The 22826-nt window shown below is 35.5% G+C and overlaps 1 protein-coding gene across 1 annotated transcript; it reads left to right on the forward strand.

Moving 5' to 3' along the window:
• Nucleotides 1–12053: 12053 nt before the first annotated feature.
• Nucleotides 12054–20915, forward strand: LOC129264832 (apoptosis regulatory protein Siva-like). Its single transcript, XM_064102131.1, has 4 exons — nucleotides 12054–12628; nucleotides 13234–13455; nucleotides 14876–15026; nucleotides 17968–20915. The coding sequence occupies exons 1-4, from the start codon at nucleotides 12508–12510 to the stop codon at nucleotides 18014–18016; spliced, it is 543 nt and encodes a 180-aa protein (XP_063958201.1). The 5' UTR covers nucleotides 12054–12507; the 3' UTR covers nucleotides 18017–20915.
• The last annotated feature ends 1911 nt before the right edge of the window (nucleotides 20916–22826 follow it).

Genomic DNA, 22826 nt, shown 5'->3' on the forward strand with positions numbered 1-22826 from the left:
TGATTTTCGATCTTTTTTTCCCTTTTTCATGGAAATAAACTGGAATTATAAATTTATAGATCAAGTTTAAATGTGAACTTTTGTTACTTTTATGTAAAAGAACGAAGTGAAAAATTTGTGACAGTTCCCCCCCTCCCCCCCAAAAAAAATCTCAAACATGGCCTTCAATTTACAGTACGTGAGTTGTAAGAAATTAGAACAATCTACATTGAGAAATACAGTGCGTATAAAAACAAGTGGAACGCCTCTGGCAGTCTCGCCTGCATTACGCGATTTAATATAGCAGCAGTGCTAACTTTGAAAACTACTATAAAATAATCATTCACAAAAACACCATTCATTTAATGACATAATACCACATTCATTGACCATAAATGACATTTGAACGGTGACTTAAGACTACACACATGTCCACATTTCATTCACTCTATCCATAAACTTTGATGGCAATTCAATAATTACCCCAACATGGCCTAAGTTTATTGACCTTAACTGACCTTTGACCTTGGTTTTGTGACCTGAAACTCACAGGGGATGTTCAGTGATACTTGATTGCTCTTGTATCCCAAGTTTTATGAACTAGATCCATAAACTTTCATAGTTAGGATGGTAATTCAACAAATACCCCCAACATGGCCAAAGTTTATTGACCTTTAATGACCTTTGACCATGGTCATGTGACCGAAACTCATACAGGATGTTCAGTGATACTTGATTACTCTTATGTCCAAGTTTTATGAACTAGATCCATAAACTTTCAGAGTTAGGATGGTAATTTAACAAATACCCCCAACACGGCGCCAAAGTTCATTGACCTTAAATGACCATTGACCATGGTCATGTGGCCTGAAACTCGCACAGGATATTCAGTGGTACTTGATTAACCTAATGTCCAAGTTTCATGAACTAGATCCATAAATTTTCAAAGTTATGATGGTAATTCAATACCCCCAACTTGGCCAAAGTTCATTGACCCTAAATGACCTTTGACCTTGGTCATGTGACCTGAAACTCGGGCAGGATGTTCACTAATACTTGATTAACCTTATGTCCAAGTTTCATGGACTAGATCCATAAATTTTCAAAGTTATGATAGTAATTCAACAAATACCCCCAACTTGACCAAAGTTCATTGACCCTAAATGACCTTTGACCTTGGTCATGTGACCTGAAACTCGAGCAGGATGTTCACTAATACTTGATTAATCTTATGCCCAAGTTTCATGAACTAGGTCCATATACTTTCTAAGTTATGATGTCATTTCAAAAACTTAACCTTTGGTTAAGATTTTGAAAAAAATTCTCCCAACATGGTCCAAGTTCATTGACCCTAAATGACCTTTGACCTTGGTCATGTGACCTGAAACTCAGGCAGGATGTTCAGTAATACTTGATTAACCTTATGTCCAAGTTTCATGAACTAGGTCCATATACTTTCTAAGTTATGATGTCATTTCAAAAACTAAACCTTGGGTTAAGATTTGATGTTGACGCCGCCGCCGTAAAAGCGGCGCCTATTAATAGTCTCTCTCTGCTATGCAGGCGAGACAAAAAACGGGACAGTTTTGAAAAGTCTATAAAAAAATTGTTTCAAATTATGATATCTATATTTTGATGTTAATAGATGCTCTGAAATCTTATCTTTGAAATGCAATTTAAAAAATATAAATTTTGTTCATGCTTGAGCGAACACGGGACGCTTTTGTCGGGGGTTCAAAAAGAGGCTTGCGCCAGAATGGCAGAATATGAGTAATATGATGATCAGACTTCTTGCTAATCAGAAGACTTCCTCTCAACCCTTTCATTATCTGTGCCATAATTTTCGAATTATGCTGTCAAATTTTATTTACAAATTTATTTATGTACTTGAAATACTTTGTTTTTTTCATTTAAACTTTTTTTACCTTTGAATTTTCCTTCATAAGTAAGAAAAGAAGACTTTTTGTCAACCCAAGCAAGAAGATTTTCATTATTAATTGGGAAAACTTGTAATTATTCAAATCCTTTTATTACATGAAACAAATTATGTTATGGTACCTTTAAAAGACATGAATCCATTTTTCAAGGGGTTATTGATTCCTTGACCAGGTTTAATTATATGCTTGACAGGACAAACAGGAAGGGATTCATGTCTTTCAATACTATAGCAATGGTGTATTGAGTCAATTTTGAAAGAGCTAGATATGGCAGATCGGGTAAATGTATTAAACAGTTGTGAGCAAGCGAAGCAAGCACGCAAATATTCCCACTTTTTCATTACAATATCAAATTTTGTGATAGATTTTGACATAATATTCAGAAAATAATATCATATTTTACTTTCTATCTTTCCTTTTATTTCCTTTCCACTTTTTTTCTTGGTCATGATTTTTTTAATTGAGGGGGGGGGGGGGCAACCCCGAGCCCTCGCCCATCTGTATGGCACTGTTCAAAAGGCACCATAACCTTTGTAGCACACAATGAAAGGATTTGAAAAAATTCACGCTCTCCCATACTTCGGTTGAAAAAAATGTTTTTGCTTGAAGAAGGAATATTCAAAGCTAAAAGAGAACATATCAAAAAGAAACAACAGAGCAATTCAAGCAAAGAAATAGATTTGAAAATGAATTTTGACAACATAATTTGAAAATTTATGGCAAAGATAATGAGAAGGTTAAAAGGAAGTCTGCTGATTAGCAAGAAGTCCAATCATCATATTTATCATTTTATGCCATTTTGGCGCAAGCCTCCTTTTTAACCCCATAAAGAAACATTCCGTGTTCGCTTAAGCATGAACGAAACTAAATTTTTTAATGGCATTAGAAATATACGACTTCGGAGCACCTATTAACATCAAAATATAGACATCATAATTTGAAACAAAAATTTTATAGACTTTTCAAATCTGTCCTGTTTTTTTTTATACGCACTGTAGTAAAGGCAAAGACAGTCATTGCCATTGGAAAGTACTACTATAAAGGGGGGCCCCATGTCTGCGCACCTAAAAAATTAACTTAAGATTTAACATGAATTCTTTTTATTTCACAAAATTTTTCAGTTGATAATGTTCCTTACATTTTCATGAATAAGTGTGCCAAAAATCTCATAAAAATTTGAAAGAAATAAATGATTTTCTTGAAAAAAAACCCTCGGCCAGACATTTTCAGTTTGAATAAAACAATGGTGCCTTAAGTCAGCGCACCGATTTCCTTTACACATGATTCAGGAATTTTGATGATAAAGGCTTCCTTTTGAGGCAGTCACATGAAATGCCCAAAATTCAATATTTTGCCACCATTTTGAGTCTGATTTTTTAATGAATAGACTATCTTTCTATACGTCCCATCTTTGAAAGGGCTCTCGTACTCTGAGAGATTGACGAAGCTTAATTTGCTAACTCTTGTTTATAGATGAGCTAGGGGTGACATGATAGAGACCACCCATGGGTGCATTACTTGCCGCCATGTACAGGAAAATTGAAGGCACAGCGCATGCAAAATTGGAACAATTGCATGGCAATCCCGCGAATTTAAAAAGCGGTTTTATAAAATTAAATCCTTCTACGAAACTTACCGAACGATGTGAAGTCAATTCCCCCAAATATTATGAATATCCCTCAAATAGCATCATTTAAGCGCTGATTTCTCTTCTCATTGATAAAATATGGATCAATTAGCAAAAGAGGGCGCGCGATTTACCTTCATATCAAAGACACTACATAGAAAAGACTAGGCACAAAAACTATTTTACATGTAAATAGATGCAAAGCGTTATGCGAAGTCGGCAAAGTGTTTAATCTTTTTATTGTAAAGACTTTGGTGGAATGTTCAATGACAAACGAACGGTAGCACTGCTGGCTTCGTTCAATGCTCGTAGAATTTTCTATTTTTTGTTTAATTTGTCAGCGCTTTGAATGTTTTCAAAAAAGTATCATCATCAGCAAAAATAATCTAAAAAGTATGTTTTTCAAGACAATTATTGCATTAATATTGGTGTCTACATTTTATCAAACATTCATGGGAATTTTGCATACAATGAATCTAGAATCTAGACTTTTTCTAGTTATAAAATACCGACGAGCTGAATTAAGGATGTGAATTGTATCAGTGCCACCAACGACCTTCCTTTTATTTCCGTGAAAGAGACATGCAAAGCTACTTTCCCGGCAGAGGTAAGCAATTTTACTCTTTTTTTATGTGCTTTTTATATTAAAAAAATAATAAAAGTTGAAAATGGAACGCACATCACCAGAAAAAGCCCTGGTGAATAGCGGAATGAGTTTTGGCTAACATTATTCCCGTTACGAAGCACAACTAAAATATCCACTGCGTAGACACGTTCGTAGTGCGAGGTTAGTATAGTACATGTATACTAACCTCACAATACGTGTGAGTGGATAGAGACCTGATTCTTCACAAATATCTCACAAGTTTCAATGTCAGGGCAGCGTTTCATGACCTGGGACGGGGATTCTCTTTGGATCGAGGCCTAACGCACGAGTCGAGTCGAGTTGTTGTGCTATGCTGTTTCATTTTCGATTTTGGACTATCTTTTTGATTTATATAGGAATTAGGATTTATACCTTGGATCCTTTTGGATTTTGCTATTGCTAATTTTGGGGAAATTCGGATTGCAGAAGGGTAAGCTGACATTTTTGGGCCTTTCACGCACTCTGCACTTAGATATAGCGAGGGTTTGAATTTCCCGCCAAACCACAATGGCGGGCGCCACTAACGTGGCGGAGAATCTAGCTCACCGCAAGCCTCCAGAAGAGGAGGGAGGTTTTCAAGTAATAAGAAAACTAAAATTAGCCAAGAAAATATTGAGAGAAGGTAGTTTAAGTGATGTTGAAGAGCTGGCAGCGGATACCGATTTTGGCACACTGCTGTCAACTCCTTTCAAAACAGGAATAAATGCCCCAAAAGCAGACCACTTAAAGGTACTCTTAGTACCCATTGATAGAAATAAAAACCTTAGTGTAGTTAATGAACTAACTGTCAAGAAGGATATTGGAAAGGATTGCAGGTCTCCCCCTGACTTCATTAAGTTTGTACGAGGTGGGAAGGGTCTCTTAGTAAAGTGTAAAAATGAGAAGCAACGTAAAGCCTTAACTCAGATACCAGAAATATTCAACTTAAAATAGAGGAAAAAACCTATGCCTCGAAAGGGGTCATATTTGGAATTTCTCTAGAAACTTCTGAGGAAGATATTCTGAAGGAGCTAGAACAAAGCAGAGTAGTGAAGGTTGAGAGAATGAAGAAACGAATTGAGGGTGATTTGAAGCCCCTAAAGACAGTAATATTGTTCTTCTCTACCCCCCAAATTCCAGAACATGTTGAATTTTGCTTCCAGAAAATAAGAGTCAAGGAATACATTCCACCAGCACCCAGGTGCTTTAAATGCCAAAGATACGGGCATTTAGCAAGTGGATGTAGTGCTAAGGAAAGGTGCCCCAGATGTGGCCTAGGACATTCGGTAGAAAATTGCGAACTGGAGCGACAACATTTCAAATGTGTAAATTGCAATGGTAATCATTCGGCTGCTTATAAAGGTTGTGAGGCATCAAAAGAAGCACAAGAAGTGCAGCAAATTAAAGTACAAAATCGCATCTCATATGCGCAAGCAGTGAGACTATGCTCCGAACAAAACAAGGAAATTAAGCAGGGAAAACATTTTGTAAACAAGGCAGAAATTAAAAAAGTAACAAATCCAATTAATAGAATAAACACTCAGAAAGGAAATGCAGTTTCTGATCAAACCGAAATGGAAATGGTCTCGGATTCGCAAATGTCTACCAAAACAGAGGTGACAAGTAAAATGTCTGAGAATGTAGGCCAAACGCATAGTAATTTCTTGAAAGGTGCTTCAGACATCACACTTATTTCTTTCTTTATTAGACTAATAAGAATAGTAACAAGGCCTGACTGTAATCCATTTGATGAAATAACACATATTTTGAAAAATACTCTGGGTTTACATCCCACAGACGTTGATTTACAGTCAATTCGCAGCCTATTCTACTAGTCTGATCACCCTCGTGGCATTCAGCATTCTCCAGTGGAATGCACAGGGTCTTGAATGCCACGGGGATGAGCTACCCGGTAATTAGATTTTTGAATCAACAAAAAAGACCCTTAGAAATTATTTGTGTACAAGAAACTTGGTTAGAAGAGGGGAGGGTCTTACAGATACCAGACTATATATGTGAATATAGGAATAGAAAAGGAGGGTCCCGAGGGGGTTGCGCTATATACGTCCATTCCTCACTAAACTACAAAGGTGTTTTTAAACACGATGATCTGGAGATCATATCATTAGAAATTTTATTGGATGATGAGATTTCAAATGTAGTTAATTTCTACAACCCGTGCAGCAAACTTAGCACAGATTCGCTGAATGAACTTTTCAAAAATGTGAGGGGGAAAAACTTTGTAATATTGGGAGACTTTAATTCCCATAATACATTATGGGGCAGTAAAAAAACAGATGCTAATGGCAAAGTAGTGGAAGAATTTGCAAACGAGAGAAATCTTGTTATCTTAAATGATGGAAGTGCCACTAGAGTAGACTACCACACGGGTAATTTTTCTTGTTTGGATCTAACATTAGCCCCTCCTTGTACAGCGAACAAAACAACGTGGCAGATCCTGAACAACAGCTTTGGAAGTGACCATTATCCATTGTTAAGCCAGTTGAACATACTGAAAGGGAATGGTACGCAAACAAAGATCGACCACTCCCAGTCTATCAGTTCAATGTTATCCACAAAGAATGTAAATTGAGATGAATTTAGGCGGCAAACTGATGAGCAGTGGAATACCTTACAGAAAGGAGGCAAGGTCATAGAGTTCGATTCTTTCATGGAATCAATTAAGATTACCCTGGAAAATTTGAAAGGACATTGAGCTACCAAGAATATTAAGAAAAACCCAGTACCATGGTGGAATAAAGAATGTTCCTCTAGAATAAAGGAGAGAAATAGAGTAAGGAGCAAATTGAAAAGTTATGTAATACCCCCTCCAGATTTATTGGAGGATTTTAAGAAGAAAAGATCTATTGCCCAGAAAACTTTAAGGCAAGCCAAAAGAGTTTACTGGGAAAAGTACTGTCAAGACATTGATCGTTTTACCCCTTTATCCGAGATCTGGAATATGATTAAAAGGATCAATAATGATGGTATTTCGCCCAGGAAAAACATTGTTCTCATGAGAGAATAGTTCCGTTGTTACTGGCAATGACGTTGCGGATACTTTCGCCAACCACTTTAAAAACATAAACGATAGTTTTAAGGGCAAAGTTTTTACCCCTGAACAAATAGATATTGTTAAAAAATATGAGGACATCATATCATCATTTGGTGATGCTAAGGGTAGTAGTGTCCTTAATGAACCCTTTACCATGTACGAATTGAGAACATCATTTAAAAAATGTAAAGAGTCTTCTCCAGGTAAAGATGGCGTTGGGTATGAAGTATATAAAAATCTCTCACACAAAGGGAGAGTGATAATGTTAACTATAATTAATAGCATATGGGAAACAGGAATTGTTCCCCTCCAATGTAAGCATTGCGTCATAGTCCCAATATTGAAACCACACAAGGAAGCTACAGACGTTTCTTCCTACAGGCCTATCGCTCTTAATGACTGTTTCATCAAAATAGTTGAGAAAATCATCAAAGAAAGAATGGTATGGTTTATGGAAAAACATAGTTTGTTACCATCTTGCCACAGTGCTTTTAGAAAGGCAAGAAGCACAAAAGACAATATAACCCAACTTGAAAATTACATTAAAAAAAGTATTGGGAATAAAGAACATACCCTGGCTGTTTTCTTTGACATGGAGAAGGCTTATGATAGACTATGGAAGGCTTGATTTATAAACTTAATAAACTTGGTTTCCAAGGCAACATGGTCAAGTTCTTATGAAACTATTTAAGCAGGCGCTCTTTCCAGGTCAGGGCAAATAAGTACCTCTCAGTTATACAGGACATACATGTAGAGGAAGGGCTACCGCAGGGTAGTTCCCTAAGTCCTGTCCTTTTCAATTTAATGTTGTCGGACATACCAATGGACGAATCAGTCAATATTTCTATATACGCAGACGACTGTCTGTGTTATATGGAAAAGTGGAAAAAACATTGATTTTCTAAAAAGAAAAGTACAAACCTATGTGAATATCCTAAATGAGTGGTTCAACAGATGGGGTTTTACCCTTTCTAAAGAAAAATCTGTTACTTTGCTTTTTAGTAACACTAACAAATGTGTACAGATTGAATTAGATGAGGTCCCCTTACCACAAAAGGACGAACATCTATTTTTAGGAGTAGTACTGGATAGAAAGTTAACATGGAGACCACATATAAATATGATTGTAACAAGAGCAAAAAAGAAAATAAATATAATGAAAAGACTAGTGGGAACTAAGTGGGGAAGTAGTTATAAAAGCCTTTTGACTTTTTATAAAGTGGTCATCAGGCCATTGTTGGATTATGCAGCAGAAGCATATGATTCAGCTCATGATCATGTGAAGAACTTCTTGTTGACTATTCAATACCAGGCTATAAAATTGTGCACAGGGGCGTTGCCGGGTACCTCCCTGGAATCTTTACAGGTAGATACTGGTGAATTACCACTCGATCTGAGAAGATACATGCTTAGCAAGGTTTACAAAGCAAAAATAAGACAAAACGCCAAACACCCACTCCAATCTTTATTGAAGAACTGTTGGCAATTTGAATACGAAAAAAATAAGAAAGCACGAAAACCTTTTGGTTTGAGAGTTTTGGAAGATGAGATATACTACACAACTGAATCTTTTCAGTCTTATACACCCATGCCTCCTTGGCATCTCTCTCCACCAGAAGTGTCATTGAAGCTGCATGAGCTTGTATCCAAAAGTGATAACGTTTTTTATCAATATAACACAACTGTGGAGTATATTAATACAAAGTGGAAAGAGAATATCCATATTTACACTGATGGTTCTAAAGACCCGGTGCACGGCAATGCCTCTGCTTGTTTTTACGTGCCTGCAATGAGGGTAATCGAATGTAAAAGAATGCAAAATTTTACATCATCGTATAGATCAGAATTGGTCGCCATTGTTCTGGCACTGCAGTGGTTGGAAAATTTGAATGTTTATAATAAAGTGGTAATTTTTACCGATTCTCTGAGTGCTATCGAAGCAGTGAAGGAAAACAACGATGATAATTTCGTTAGAGAAATCATAAATACCGCTACTTGTCTAAAATATAAAGGTATATTGATTTGCTTAGAGTGGATTCCATCTCACTGTGGGGTTAATGGAAACGAAACGGCTGACTTCTATGCAAAGGCAGCCCTAAAACAAGAAATAGAGATAAATAATGGTTTGAATATCCAAGAAACAAAAAAGATTGTAAGAGTCCTTGCAAGAAATGAATGGCAGAAGAGATGGGACAAGTCAACTTCAGAATTAAGAAAATACCAGAAAGTTGTATCAGAAAAAACACCCTTTGATTATCTCTGCACAGACAAAAGTGGTGAAAAAATGATCCACAGATTACGTTTGGGAGGTTTGGGTTTGAATGACTTCCTTTTTAAGACGGGAAGACACACAACTGGAAAGTGTGATTTCTGCAATGAAAGAGAAACGATATACCACTTCTTATATGTTTGCCCTAGATTTATAATTCAACGAGCCCTATTACTTGCTGAATTAAATGTTAACAATATCTCTGATGCGGAACGTAAAGTGGAGAATCTCGCAGTAAAGACCCAAAGTGCACTTATCAGATATTTCAAAAGGACTCATAGATTTCAATTTGGTTGCCAGGATGGCAACCATTACAACAGGGTGTAGTCAAGACTTCGTGACCATAATACTTTTCTGAGCAAGGTGTATATATAATTATTCATCTTGGGGGGTAATTGTTTATGATGTAATCGATGATGTTTTCACCTAAATAGTCTATGTGTGCACCTTTCTTGTCACTTTCACTTTATCATATGGCCCTTGAATGTCAGTATTTATTCTACTGTAAATGTTTTTTTTGTTAAAAAGTAAAAAAAAAAAAAATGTTGATATTGATCTGATCGATTTGACATAAATTTTCACCTGCGGAATTTTAAATGGAGTTCTACGAGGTATCGGATAGAGCGCCACCTGCTCACGTTTGAGAGACATAGGGAGTACAATTTGTTTGTACACCTGAGATGCCCTCGAAATGTACCTCGAGCGGGCTTGTCAGGATAACGTACTAATACAGGGCAGGAGAGGTGGTCTTGCACGATTTCCTAAGAACTTTTCTTTCCTATCTTTCCTTTACTTTTTTTAACTGATATACATTGAACAAAGAAATTATTATTTTTTTTTTTAAGGGAAAGCAAATTTACAAGGCAACAATAGTCAAAACTGACTAGTTTGCCTATTTAAAATAACAACAACAACAACATGAAGGGAGTTGTCAGACATTTTATCTGACAAGTCCAATTTAATCTGACATGACAGTTACCATGCATACATGTAGTAACGCTGCTTCTTAGAATCTTAGCCAATTGTTCTCTCTCTCTCTGCTGTGTTCTTCCCCCGCTAAGGTCGGAGATCAACGGCACCGTTGGAAGGGTCGCAATCACGACCAAGGAAAGTTGTCAAATCTGTCAACTTGTCGGACAAATATGTTGATGAAACTTGAAAGTCTCCCACACAACAGTCCCACTCCCAGATCTGACATCTCATCTTTCCTTCTAGACCAAAAGCTTCAGTCTCTGTATTTTGGTTGTTCCGCTGAACTGCGTTGGCTCACTCACCAATACATAGACTGAAGAGCTTGGAGGCCCGTACATACAGACAACGTATTAGCAGGAACGTTAGATCTAACATTCGGCGGAACCCCATTTTCCGATCGTTTTTTTGTACATAAAATGTCACATTATGAAAAAGAAATCACATCCATATTTACGGGAAAATGTTAAAAATTCAGATATATCGTACCTTAGACCGCAGTTACCGCTAATTCCTTTCAAATGATGATCGAAACATCGTCATCTTCGATCCTTTCGTTGGTCAACGTAAGTTGCCATCTTTGAATTTTGATGACGTCATCATCCTTACAGACGTATTTACCAGTCGCTATATATCGCGATTTGTGCCGCTGCTTTGCGCTTGTAGATGTGCGTGCGTTCGGAACTTGTCGCTCGCATTGATTGGCCAGGATATCGAAAATTTAATCGGAAAGCCTTGATAATTAAGCACAACTCGTTGACGGCTGCCATTTTTTCCTCTCCGGCAGAAAATTTAAAAAATAAGGAATAACCCGGGGAATAACTCATCGGTAACTAGAACTTACATACAGTAGTATCAAAAGAAAGATTAGACTTCTAACGAAAATAGTGGGCCTTCGCGTTCAAGATAATATAATGTCATTTCGAATCTAAAAGAAATTAAAATCTGGACAAAACCCGTCCTCCGAATTGCCAACCAGATTACACATGCAGGCTCGCACTAACACACTACCGTCGGTGAATGGGGATTAAAAATGTAAAAAAAAAGTAAAATGTCAGAAATTGTTGAATAAATCCCCAGAAACGACGGTTATTCCTGTCTACTTTCCTTCTTGATTTTGATTAGCCGAGAGGCACTGTTCTTTTGGATAAACAGGACTTGCCAGACAAAACCTCCGACAAGTCCTTTCATTCATGAATTGCTCCCCAGAGACAGGAGAAATCATATTCATCCAATGATCCACATCCAGTAATGTAATGTTGTGATGAGATGGGGTTTATTACATGTACTTACACAGAAATAAACGAATGGGACTACAATAGATTATCATGATTATTGAGTAATTTAGTCTACACATTTATCAACGTTTTAATAAACCATGAAATGAAAATCAAAATAATTCATTGGGAACAAATAAACTCACAACAGATTTTCCGTCAACCAACCAATTCAATACTTCTTTAATTGACAGCTTTTTGGACAAAATATGTTCCAAGATCACCGCCATTTTTAAAAGGCACAGCTGATCAAGACTGGTACAGTTTATTTCCTGTTTGATCTCTCGGTCGCGTCGCCGATCGAGAATCGACGCCAATACAAATCGTGAAACCTCGTCAACTACCCGCCCGAAGAGTTTGGCACAGTTGTCCGCAGCTTCAATTGTACAGCAGAAGCAGCCAACAGTAGCGTACTAGCTGAGAAAGGGCATATGTCTGTAGGAATTTCGCGCCGTTTGCGAGCTTGAGATGATAAACAATAGGGAAACAGCGTGCATAAACAGTACAGAATCAGAGACTGATACTTGTCAAACGTCAAACTTTATAGCTTCATCTACCTAGCGGGACCTAACTTCATACTTCACCAAACTTAGCTTCAATCTTCATCTCTCTACTTGTCAATTCATATGCCCGGTCCTAGTACTAGTAGTACATTTTGGCCTACATTTTTCATATTGTTTTGTCATTGATTGACATTGTTTTTTAGATTACAACGCTGCACGCTGATTGTTATTAATCGTCGATATTGAGTCTTTTTGCTGTCATCAAAATGCCGAAACGACCGAATCCCTTCTCTGGTGACTTTTGCCCTTTTCAACTGAAAACATTTGTGACTCAACGACAAGTTAATATGGGGGTCAACAAGGAAGCAAATATGAAAGTGGTCTATGGTGAGCATCACATTATGATTGTGTTATAATTAAAAGAGCGACTGTAATATTAATGAAGATCTAGATTCTAGAATATGTAGGCCTACCAGTAATTTTTTTCAAGCTCTTGCCCTTGCTTGCCTTGGCTTGGCCATCTCTGGTTACCGTTTAGTTTACTTCGTCCCTTTGGCTTTGCCTTTTGCATGTTTGGAGCTGCATGAGCTGGGTCTATTTTGTTTTTGTTTCAAAGGTTATGTTACTAATTCACCCCCAAAATGCAATTAGAATGGATCATATTTTTACAGGAAAGGGGGGTGCTAAGCCTAAGACAAGTTAATATTATAATATTTAACTAGAGTCTAGGTCTAGACTCTAGATCTATTTGGAGAGAATTTACTTTTTCATGTGTTTAAATTGAAAGAGTAAAAAGAAATTAAAGTCAAGATAGAGAAGCCAAATCATCGGAAATTAATCATGTTGATCTGTTATTGTTGAGACTGCACTGTACATGTACCTTTCTCAGAATTTCAAAAGTGAAAGCTTTATTTGTGGTCATGAACTGTAGAAAATGTCATGTTTTATGGATTTTCCACTGATTCTATTTCTATTTCTGAAATTTCCAACAGATCGCACATTACAGCTTTTGAGAGATGGTCAGAGATCTATGGCTGCTCAAGGTCAAGAGGTCGAGATGATGGAAGACAATCCTGTACAGAATAACAATAATCCCACAACTATTACGGCTAGTCCAAGCCCTCCATCATGTCACAACGATCAGTATAGATTGAGCATGTCAGGACAACTAGTTTACAGTAATTCTCCCCTTAAGAGTGTTAACAAAAAACAAGGTAATGATAAGAGTTATAATTACATATGTAAATGTACGTCCCGCTTTAGGCTTGATTGCCCCTTTTCCACCTTGCCAAAAGAAATAGCCAACAAAAATCTATTTGACCGCATATATTGTTCTCATCAATACTTGGGTCAGCTAAAGAAGATTTCTCATGTCCTAAAAGGTCATAAAATTTTGGTCCCTCCAAAAACATGTATGAAGGCATGTAAGTGTGACTTGGGAATTAGGCTGGCCAATAGTGTTTTAGTACCCTTTCCCATCTGGAGCTGTCTTAGCCCTGGTTGGTCCACACTTTCCCGTTCATAAATGTACATGGCCAGGTAAATAATTTTCACATCTAGATTTTTGGCAGATCAAACTTCTTTTTTTTTCAGTTTCTCCATTCAGTTTTGTAGCTTTATAATGTCTTTATGAACAATTTTAATTTGATTTGATAGCCAGTCATTTAGTGGGCTCTGCATTGGAATGAAGTAGCCTAATGGATATTAAATGGTTAAGACTTCAGATCAGTGTTTCTTTGTATGTTTGAGGGATTTGTTTTAGGGGGATTCAGGGAGGGGGACATTTTTGCTTTCTCTTTTCACAAAAAAATAATGACATCCAATGCTGGAACATATCACACCAATTGAATCCAGTTTTATAACCACTCATTAATATATTTTTTTTCATTGAGGGAAGTCTTTTTTCTATTTCTTTGATAACATAACCACCTAAAAGTGAGATCAGACAAAAAGTGTACCAGGGAGTTCTAACTCCCAACTCCCTGCATGTACAATACTTCATGCTGAAACCCAATGTCCAATAACTGCATGAACATTCAGAAATTTTGATGCATCATGTTATTGTCATCTGTAATTTTGATTCTTAGTTGTGAATGTGTGTAAAAAAAGAGTGAGTATTACCAAGATGTGAAATTATATTTTGATATCGTCTATTTAAATATTGAAATTTTACTCCTAGAGAAACTACATATTTATAATCAAATATTGTCTTTCATGGAACAGTTTACACCATGTTTACTCTAACAAAAGGCACAGACTCTCAGAGAGAGATTGTGTTGAAAAAAAATACACAGTGACTTGTGGGCAATCTTGCCCCAAAATGTTCAAAAGAGCCATGGAAATTCCCCAATTCATTGCAATGTTAAAGCTTATCCAATGTTGCAGATTAAGGCAGTACGTTGTAAAAAGTAGCCCCTGAAAATACAAGAAAAAAATAATTGCCTGGATCATGTACATGTAGTGAAGATTGGCCCAGTTGCCCTAAGGTACCCAGACAATTACAGTGTGCAAGTACAGATAAATGTTTATCTAAATGCAGGCATATAGCTTCTATATTTCATTATGAACTGCGAGAATATGTTATCTGTTAAGCTTAGCAGGATCATAAATTCCTTTTTTCTCAATTTCTTCCAGATTATTCAAAGGTACTTTGTGTAGTTTGTCAAAACCCTGGTATGCCAGTTCACTTTGTCTGTGCTTACTGTGAGAAGAATTTGTGCTATGGATGTAGAAAAATCTGTGTCAACTGTGAGAGTGGATTCTGCACAAGTTGCTCAACAGTCAAGTAAGTTTTCACCAAACAATATCATTCACTGGTGGGCTGAAAAAAACCTTGTATCTCAAAATTTAAATAGTTTGATGATAGCTCAGAATAAGCTAGATTTTAGAGTTATATTTGTAACATTATTATAACATGGGTAGCAACCTTTTGCCTTGAAAGAGTTCTTCACAGGTACAATGATCAGGAGACCGATTTCAGACAATTATGAATCTGCCACTATTGCTATTCTTGATATCTGTCAAGTCATTGATGATCTCGGGGCGATGCCAGTGTATCTTTAACAGAGGAGAAACACAACCTGGAAAATAGCATCATTTATTTTGTTAATAGAATGATAGGGGTGGTATAGAGATACATGACTGCAATCTCTTTATTATCTCTTCCCTTCCTTCCTCTTTTATTTTGTTTTCCACTTCTTGCAAAACCAAGGGGGGGGGGGTTCAGTCACCCCCTTTTGCACCATCCCCTGAATGAGCTACATTGCACATGTACATGCAATTTAATTGTTACTGTACTGTAAGCTTCAGTATAGCTGACCATTCAATTAAAAAAAATTCAATTAAAAAATGGTCTGTATTGATAATCAAACATGTTAACAATCATACATGAAAAAACAGCAAAAGCTGGAAAAATCATGTTTACAAGTTGGTGTTGGCTGACTTGGCTCAATTAAATACAGTAAAAACCATAGTAAAATGCATTTAAAAAGGCTATACATTTAAATGTTAATACAATTTAGATAAGGCATAAAAGGCAATGAATTAATGAAGTGTAATATGATAATGGCAGACTTGAAGGAGAGAGACTGACACTTATCTAAATGACAAAAATAATTGTATGGTGGGGTGGGGATGACCATTTTGCATTGTCTTTCCTAGTCGGCACACTCATCTTTTGTTGAGTATGTCAACCAAAAAAGGCAATGGTCTGTTTTTAAATCTTGTTGTTCTTATTGGAAATTGTTGATAGTTGTTTGTTTGACGAAGAGATATGTTTGTATGTTTTTTTCGAGGTAGCCATGTCTTACACAGAGGATGAGTTGAAAGTGATTTTGCAAATTTTTTAGTGTCAGTCTTCTCTCCTCAAGTGTTGGTAAATTACATACTTGACATGCATTTGTGTATGTGATGTAATTATGTCCTAAGATAATTTTACATACTCTCCGTTGTATTCTTTCAATAGTATTATTTTGTTTTGCTGTAAGACTGCTATGGATAACTGGAGCACAATATTCTAAAATTGGTCGTATACTGTATAACCCATATATTTGTCACTAAATCCTTCAAAGGTAAATTGAACTTTTTCAGTTTCCTTAACATATGGCACCTTTTAACCAAGTCATTGACATGTACAGTGTAAATTCCATTTCAAATCAGACCATCAGACCATTTGTTTAATAGCAAAATCATTGCTATATCAGGCATCATGTAGCATCAACAGAAGAAACAAACCCAATTTAGTTGTTTATAATGTTTGTTTATAATGTTTCCCTGCACAGTGCACACATGTGTATACAGGGAAGTAAGAGACAAATCTAAGAGTTGCATGACTCGACTTATTTTTTATAATGCATTTACATACATTTACACACTTCACATTTTCCTGTTATTTCAGGAAATTGCTCATGTCGTACATGTATGTAGGCCTACATGTATTTGTTGCTGTGTGTTTTTACTATATTGCTATTTTTTTTTGCAAATATTTCAATGGGATTACTAAGTACTTGATTTGTATATACTTGCACATACAGAGATACAGGCAAACAATAAAACTATGTTTATTTTAGATGTGTCAGATGGTAGACCACTAAACTGTTGGATGATATCGATCAATGATGATATTTTAAAGTAAATATCAAATTCCACAATATATTTTCCAGCTATGTTTGTTTGCCATCATTTTTTAAGTTATTATTATCCTGGCTTGGTGAGTGGGTGTGCTTCAAGGTGCCCCTCCACTTTTTGAAGCACTGAAAAAGTGCCCTTTTTTAACGCAAGAAAATGCCCCCTCATGAACGTGTACTGTGCCCCTTTCATCGGAAGAGGACCCATTTTAGGTGTTACCAAGTGCCATTTCTCGTATAAATGCCAATTTTTCCCCCAAAAAAATGCTGCTCACGGACGTGTTCTGTGCCCTTTTCACCTGAGAAGGACCTGCTATATGTCTGAGCAAATGCTCCCTTGCCTTGTAACTACCCTTTCTCGAATCAGTGCCCATTTTTACCCAAGAAAAGTGCCCTTCATGAACATGTCCTCTGCCCCTTTCACCTGAAAAGGATCCTTTTTATGCCATTAGCAAGTTCCTTTTTGCCATCTTATACAATGTAAGTGCTTTTTCTTGTATCAGTGCCCCTTTTTACCCATGAAAAGTGCCCCTCACGAACACGTTCTGTGCCCCTTTTACCCGAGAAGGACCTGTTTTATGTGTTAACGTGTGCCCCTTTCCCTTCTCATAGGTGCCTGTTCTTCATATCAGGAAGTTGTCCTGAAAACCACTCTTTTCGTGCCTGATTAGCACCCGGTTTCTTTATTTAGCGCCAGTCTGCTTCCTTATGCAAGTGCAAAATGAATGAAAAAACTTGTGAAAATAATCCTACATGTACGTGCCATAAGTTTCATGAATCATGTCAGTGGGGTAGATAAGTCATTTCTTCTGCTCTGTTGTTTACATTTGGGTATTTAAGTTAAAAAGATTGTATCATCATATATTTTTAATGTCTCTTCTTTCTCTCTATCCCTAAATGTCTCTCTTTCTATTATTTATCTTTCCTTTTTTCCTCTCACTCTTTCTATTCCTTTACCTTTTATGTCATCTCTATATTTCTCTTTTACCCTTTCTCCCCCCTCCCCTCTCTCTCTCTCTATTTCTGTCTCTCCCTTTTCTTCTCCCTTCTCAATCCACCCCTCTCTCTCTCTCTCTCTGTTTTCATATTATTATTATCCAGTTATGATGAGAGATGTGACAGGGTGTTCTGCTTGAATTGCTCATACTGAGGATGTGGCAATGTAAACCTTGATGTTGGGAAATCTGTTGACATGAAGATCAATTCCGTTTGGACCAGGATCTGAGCCTGTCGGATAGAGGAAGTTCATCAAAGTACATGTATACCATTGTTGATGACTGAAATAACAGGTGACTTTTGCTCTTTGCTCGACAGTGTAAACATGAAAACAAACTGACTTTGTTTCATATCCATATGACATCAATGTATTTTGTGCCAAAGAGAATACTGTGCTAATTTTGAAAGTGCCTGTAGTGAAGCTTGATACATGTATTTACTGATTTTTACTCTTACACTGTAACTCAGTTTTGTTGACCTTTACATGTGTTTGATCTCCAGGTTATTTAAAATAATGGAGTGAGTCAGTATATGTTCAAATATAGTTTGCAACTTTGCACAGTACCTTAAAATGTCATGTTTCCATTTGGACTCACTGCATTGTTGCTACTAGATTCATTGAATAGTTATGAAATAAGTCCAATAGTGTTCTTGACAATAAAAGTGTGTGAAGTCAAATCTAATAAACAAAAAAGGGATATAGACAGGGCTCCACACTAACCCTTTTTTTCTACTGGTCCAACATGTTCATGTCAGACCAGTAGATATCCAGTTTTTCCATTGTAATACTGGTCCCCAAAATAAAGAAAAACATAAAAAAGACTTGAGTTTATTTTGCTTTCTTTTATTGCCCCCCCCCCCAAAAAAAAAAAAAAAAAAAAAAAAAAAATACAGTACAGTACACACACACATGAGAGCCATTTTTCAATTTTGGAGAGTCATTTTTAAGATGCCAGAGCCAGTTTTATAATTTACAAAAGAGGAGAAAATAACATTTGTATCAGTTTGATACATGTATACTTTTTACTGGTCATGTCAGACCAGTAAATCTGGATATTTCTAAAAAGTTACTGGCTCAACAGCAATTTTTACTGGTCTGGGATCGTCAAACCGGCACCAGTGTAGCAGTATAGCATTTCTGGTAAAGAAAGATTAGATGATTTAGGCTACGTGTCCATATTTGATAAAGATAACTTGGGATCAAAGCAATCAGATATTAAATGTTTAATTAAAGCCAAATACATTTATGTGATTAATTTTCCTATGAATTGTAAGTGGTATATCCATTTGCTGCATCTTTTCAGTGTCATGGTTTTTTTTTATACATTTTCTTGCATTTGAAAAGCAGGGTACTGTTTGAATACCGGTACTGGAGGTACATCATAATGATAACAAGAAGTGAACATGCAGTTTTACATAAGTACATGTAGGCATATGCAAGCTAAAGTGTACAGGTACATGTATATTGGGAAGGACTTAGGTAAAGTGAATAATGAACAAGTCTCTTTATTACAGGGTCCAGGATTCAAATCAGGTCACATGTTTCTTTATTTCCTTATTTACAGAAATTATTATTTTTCAATGCATGAATGCCATAATTTTAAACACGATGAGTAGTATTATTAAAAAATCAATGTGAAATAGTATTTCATGAGCACTTTGTATAATTTCACATGTTACTTTGGACACTGAGAGATTAAATTAAAGCCCAATCAAGAACTAATTAGGACATTTAGGAGGGATTTCGAAAAAGTACGAATATAAAGAGATATTGCATGAATGCATAATAACCATTTGTATCTTTGCTCTGCGTTATAATGCCAAATCACTTGGCTGAAATACTCCCCAGGGAGTGGATATTGTGCATGTATGTATTTTATGTAAAGCAGAACCTACATGTATTTGTGGCAGCTACATGTATATGTACATGTATGATGTCAAAGTCTTTAAAGCTCTTTTTGAAATCATTGTTACATGTATAAATTGTTAGTAATATTAATACTACTGTGATTTGAAAAATTGTATAAATTGTTACAGACATATATATGTTACCAGATCAGTAGATGTAAAAATGTATGAAAAGATTGCTGATATTCAAATTGATGTAGAATTGTTTGATTTACATTGAATTACGTTTTTGTGTTTTGATATTGTCCACTTGAATTTTATGCTTTAATTGTAGTAAGATTAATTTGAATGATATAAAGTTCTATTTTGTGTTTTGATTTGGTTTCCTTGTGTATTTCTTTGTAATTTCATGTCGTGTAATTGTTATGAATACTTTTTTTTTACAATGTTGGTAATTACAAGGGTTTGTTTATGTGAAATCATTAAAATGTCATGTTATGTATTACCATGTAACTCAACTGCTGAATCTTATTTCAGAGACTTACTCTGAATAATGACTTTCCTCACATGTATTTCATGATCTTGTTGTAACATAGAGATGTGGAGTGCAAAGAGTTGTTACTTGTACAGTATATTGTACATTTGTGATGTATAGATGTATCTCATATACACATTGCTTTTCTACTTTTAGAAATATGCAAAAGACTGTTGCCACCTTTTCAATCCAAAGCAGGAATTGCTCTAGTTTTTATGTATTTGCAGCGATAAAATCACGTTTACTTTGTTTTTTACAAGAGCGCACATTCTCTGTTTCCCTATAAAAAAATACTATTGAAAGCGGCATCCCAACTTCCAAGTTAATTTGGTCAAAAATTCAATGTCTTGACTTTTAACGAGACTAATCACCTCGTAACTGAAAACACAAAAATTCAGACTACTAGGACATGATTTTTCTTTGAGAGATCTGTAAAATAATCACATCTGAAATTACTATGTACACATACATGTAGTTATATGCACTGTACATGCATTTTGGTTGAAAAAGCAGCAGATTTTTCAAACTTAATATGCTACACTGATAATTGTTTTCATATATTTTTGTAAGATGAAATGATGTGACTTGATTGTTTGTACAATAAATAAAATGGCCTATCTGATAGGCTATGAATGATATGAATAAATAATACTTTATAAATGCTCCTTTATTTCATTCCATTATATGTTTTGCCTTGTGTGAAGATTTTTCATGGTTGAAAGGATTTTGTATTCATGAATAAATATATACAGTATACAGACCTGCCAACCAGTATGTTTAGCCGTATTTAGTACGTTTTTGCAACCAAAATACGGCAGTACGTTTTTTTCTTTAAAAAATACGTTTTTTTTTTTTTTTTACAAAATCGTAATTTATTGAGAAAAATCATCTCTATATGTCTCTATTTCATAAAACGTACACAAATATGGTTATTAGATCAATGTAATTTCAGGTAACTTGTTTTTTTTTCAATCATTTTGTAAAAACCAGGGTGAGATATACACAAGTTTCAATGGGTTTTTTTTTTCATCTGCAAGAGCAGTGCGCATTTTAGCTTGCATGCAGCTTGAGCGCCGTGATGGGCGAGTGCGCCAAGCATTTTTTTTTTTAATGTTTTATTGATTTTCAAAGGTTTACAATCATCGAATCAATATACATGTAACGAAAGAAAAAATAGTGCGCCAAGCATTTTATTATGAAATACACTTTTTTGGGGAAAAATACTAAATATTTATCTCACATGGTAAAAATAACGATTTTTGTGTCAAAATACTGATTTTGAGGTATAAGAATACTGAAAATGCAAAATACAACTTGGTAGCTCTGAGTATATACATAAAGGGAGAGAGAGAAATGGTGGGGGTGGTCGTAACTTATATAATCAACTCAAATCCTGGACTGAGTTCGTTTTGTTTTGTTTTTTTATATTTTTTCAATAAATAATCACATGCCAAAATAGTTACAAAGGATATAAACGATATTATCCAAAACATGAGATTATTTCCTCAACAATACTGTTTAAAAAAATTCTTCTACAACGTTTCTCGACTTCTAACAATTACAAATCAATCTTTGAAATAAAAAAAATATTCCCAACTCCTGAAATATGCAACTCCGGCTTTCTGTTCCAATTGAAATTTGATAATATACCTGGCATAAAAACACAACAAGATGAATAAAAATTCAATACCTTTTTTTTTACTCGTATCCTTTTATTAAAGTAACAACGTTAAAATCGAACCTGATGTCTACAAGATGATATACAATGCTATCAAACCTCCCAATATAATTGTGTTTTCTTGCACGTTACAAATAAATGAACATTGTCCTGTATTTCACACCATCTTGTGAACATAAATGGTTGTCTCTCAACTTACATTTATACAGATTATAATCTACGCGGTAAAGCATTATGTAACTGTATTCAAACTTATTATATTTTCTATGACAGCCTGTATATGGAATTACCTTGCAGATTTCTATATCAATCTCTTTTGGCCAAATTTCTTCCAATCTTTCTTCAGCTTAAAGCTTAAGGACGTTCCACAGTTAAAATTAAATCCATGTCATTTTCACCAAACTTTGCACATAGATACTTTAGAACCTGAATATTCGAAATATGCAAAAATTAACATCGGTCCATGTGCTTGATTTTTTGCTATGGAGCTTCAAAGTTCACCCGAATGAATGTTCTTACGGATTGCGCATTCAAAAGAATTTGGTATTTTTAGACCTCGCAAGATCACTACAATGAGTTTAAACCTCTATTACTCAGTCAAAATACATGAAAAAGTCATCAAATTCCGCAAGAGAGTTAATAAGTGTATCGTTAGAATGGAGAATCTATTTATAGTGCTATTTGTTTGCAATTTTAAGTCTAACAGCACTGTCAGTTCTTAAAAATGGCGTAAAACATAACAAAAACCCAATCTAAAAAAAGTGAAATTTCAATAACAAAATACAAAAGTACAATAAATGCTGCACTTTATTCATAATCCATGTCATTTTCACCAAAATTTGCAAAGTTGTAGAAGAAGGTATACCGAAGAGGTGCAAACATTAAAAAATAGGGCTTTATGTG

The sequence above is a fragment of the Lytechinus pictus genome, chromosome 7 (genome assembly GCF_037042905.1).
Source record: "Lytechinus pictus isolate F3 Inbred chromosome 7, Lp3.0, whole genome shotgun sequence".
Classification (NCBI taxonomy): domain Eukaryota; kingdom Metazoa; phylum Echinodermata; class Echinoidea; order Temnopleuroida; family Toxopneustidae; genus Lytechinus; species Lytechinus pictus.

Coding starts and splice junctions, on each gene's coding strand:
- LOC129264832 (XM_064102131.1), top strand. CDS start 12,508: ATGCCGAAACGACCGAATCCCTTCTCTGGTGACTTTTGCCCTTTTCAA. Junction 13,456..14,875: donor GAGTGTTAACAAAAAACAAG/GTAATGATAAGA, acceptor AATTTCTTCCAG/ATTATTCAAAGGTACTTTGT. Junction 15,027..17,967: donor ACAAGTTGCTCAACAGTCAA/GTAAGTTTTCAC, acceptor ATTATTATCCAG/TTATGATGAGAGATGTGACA.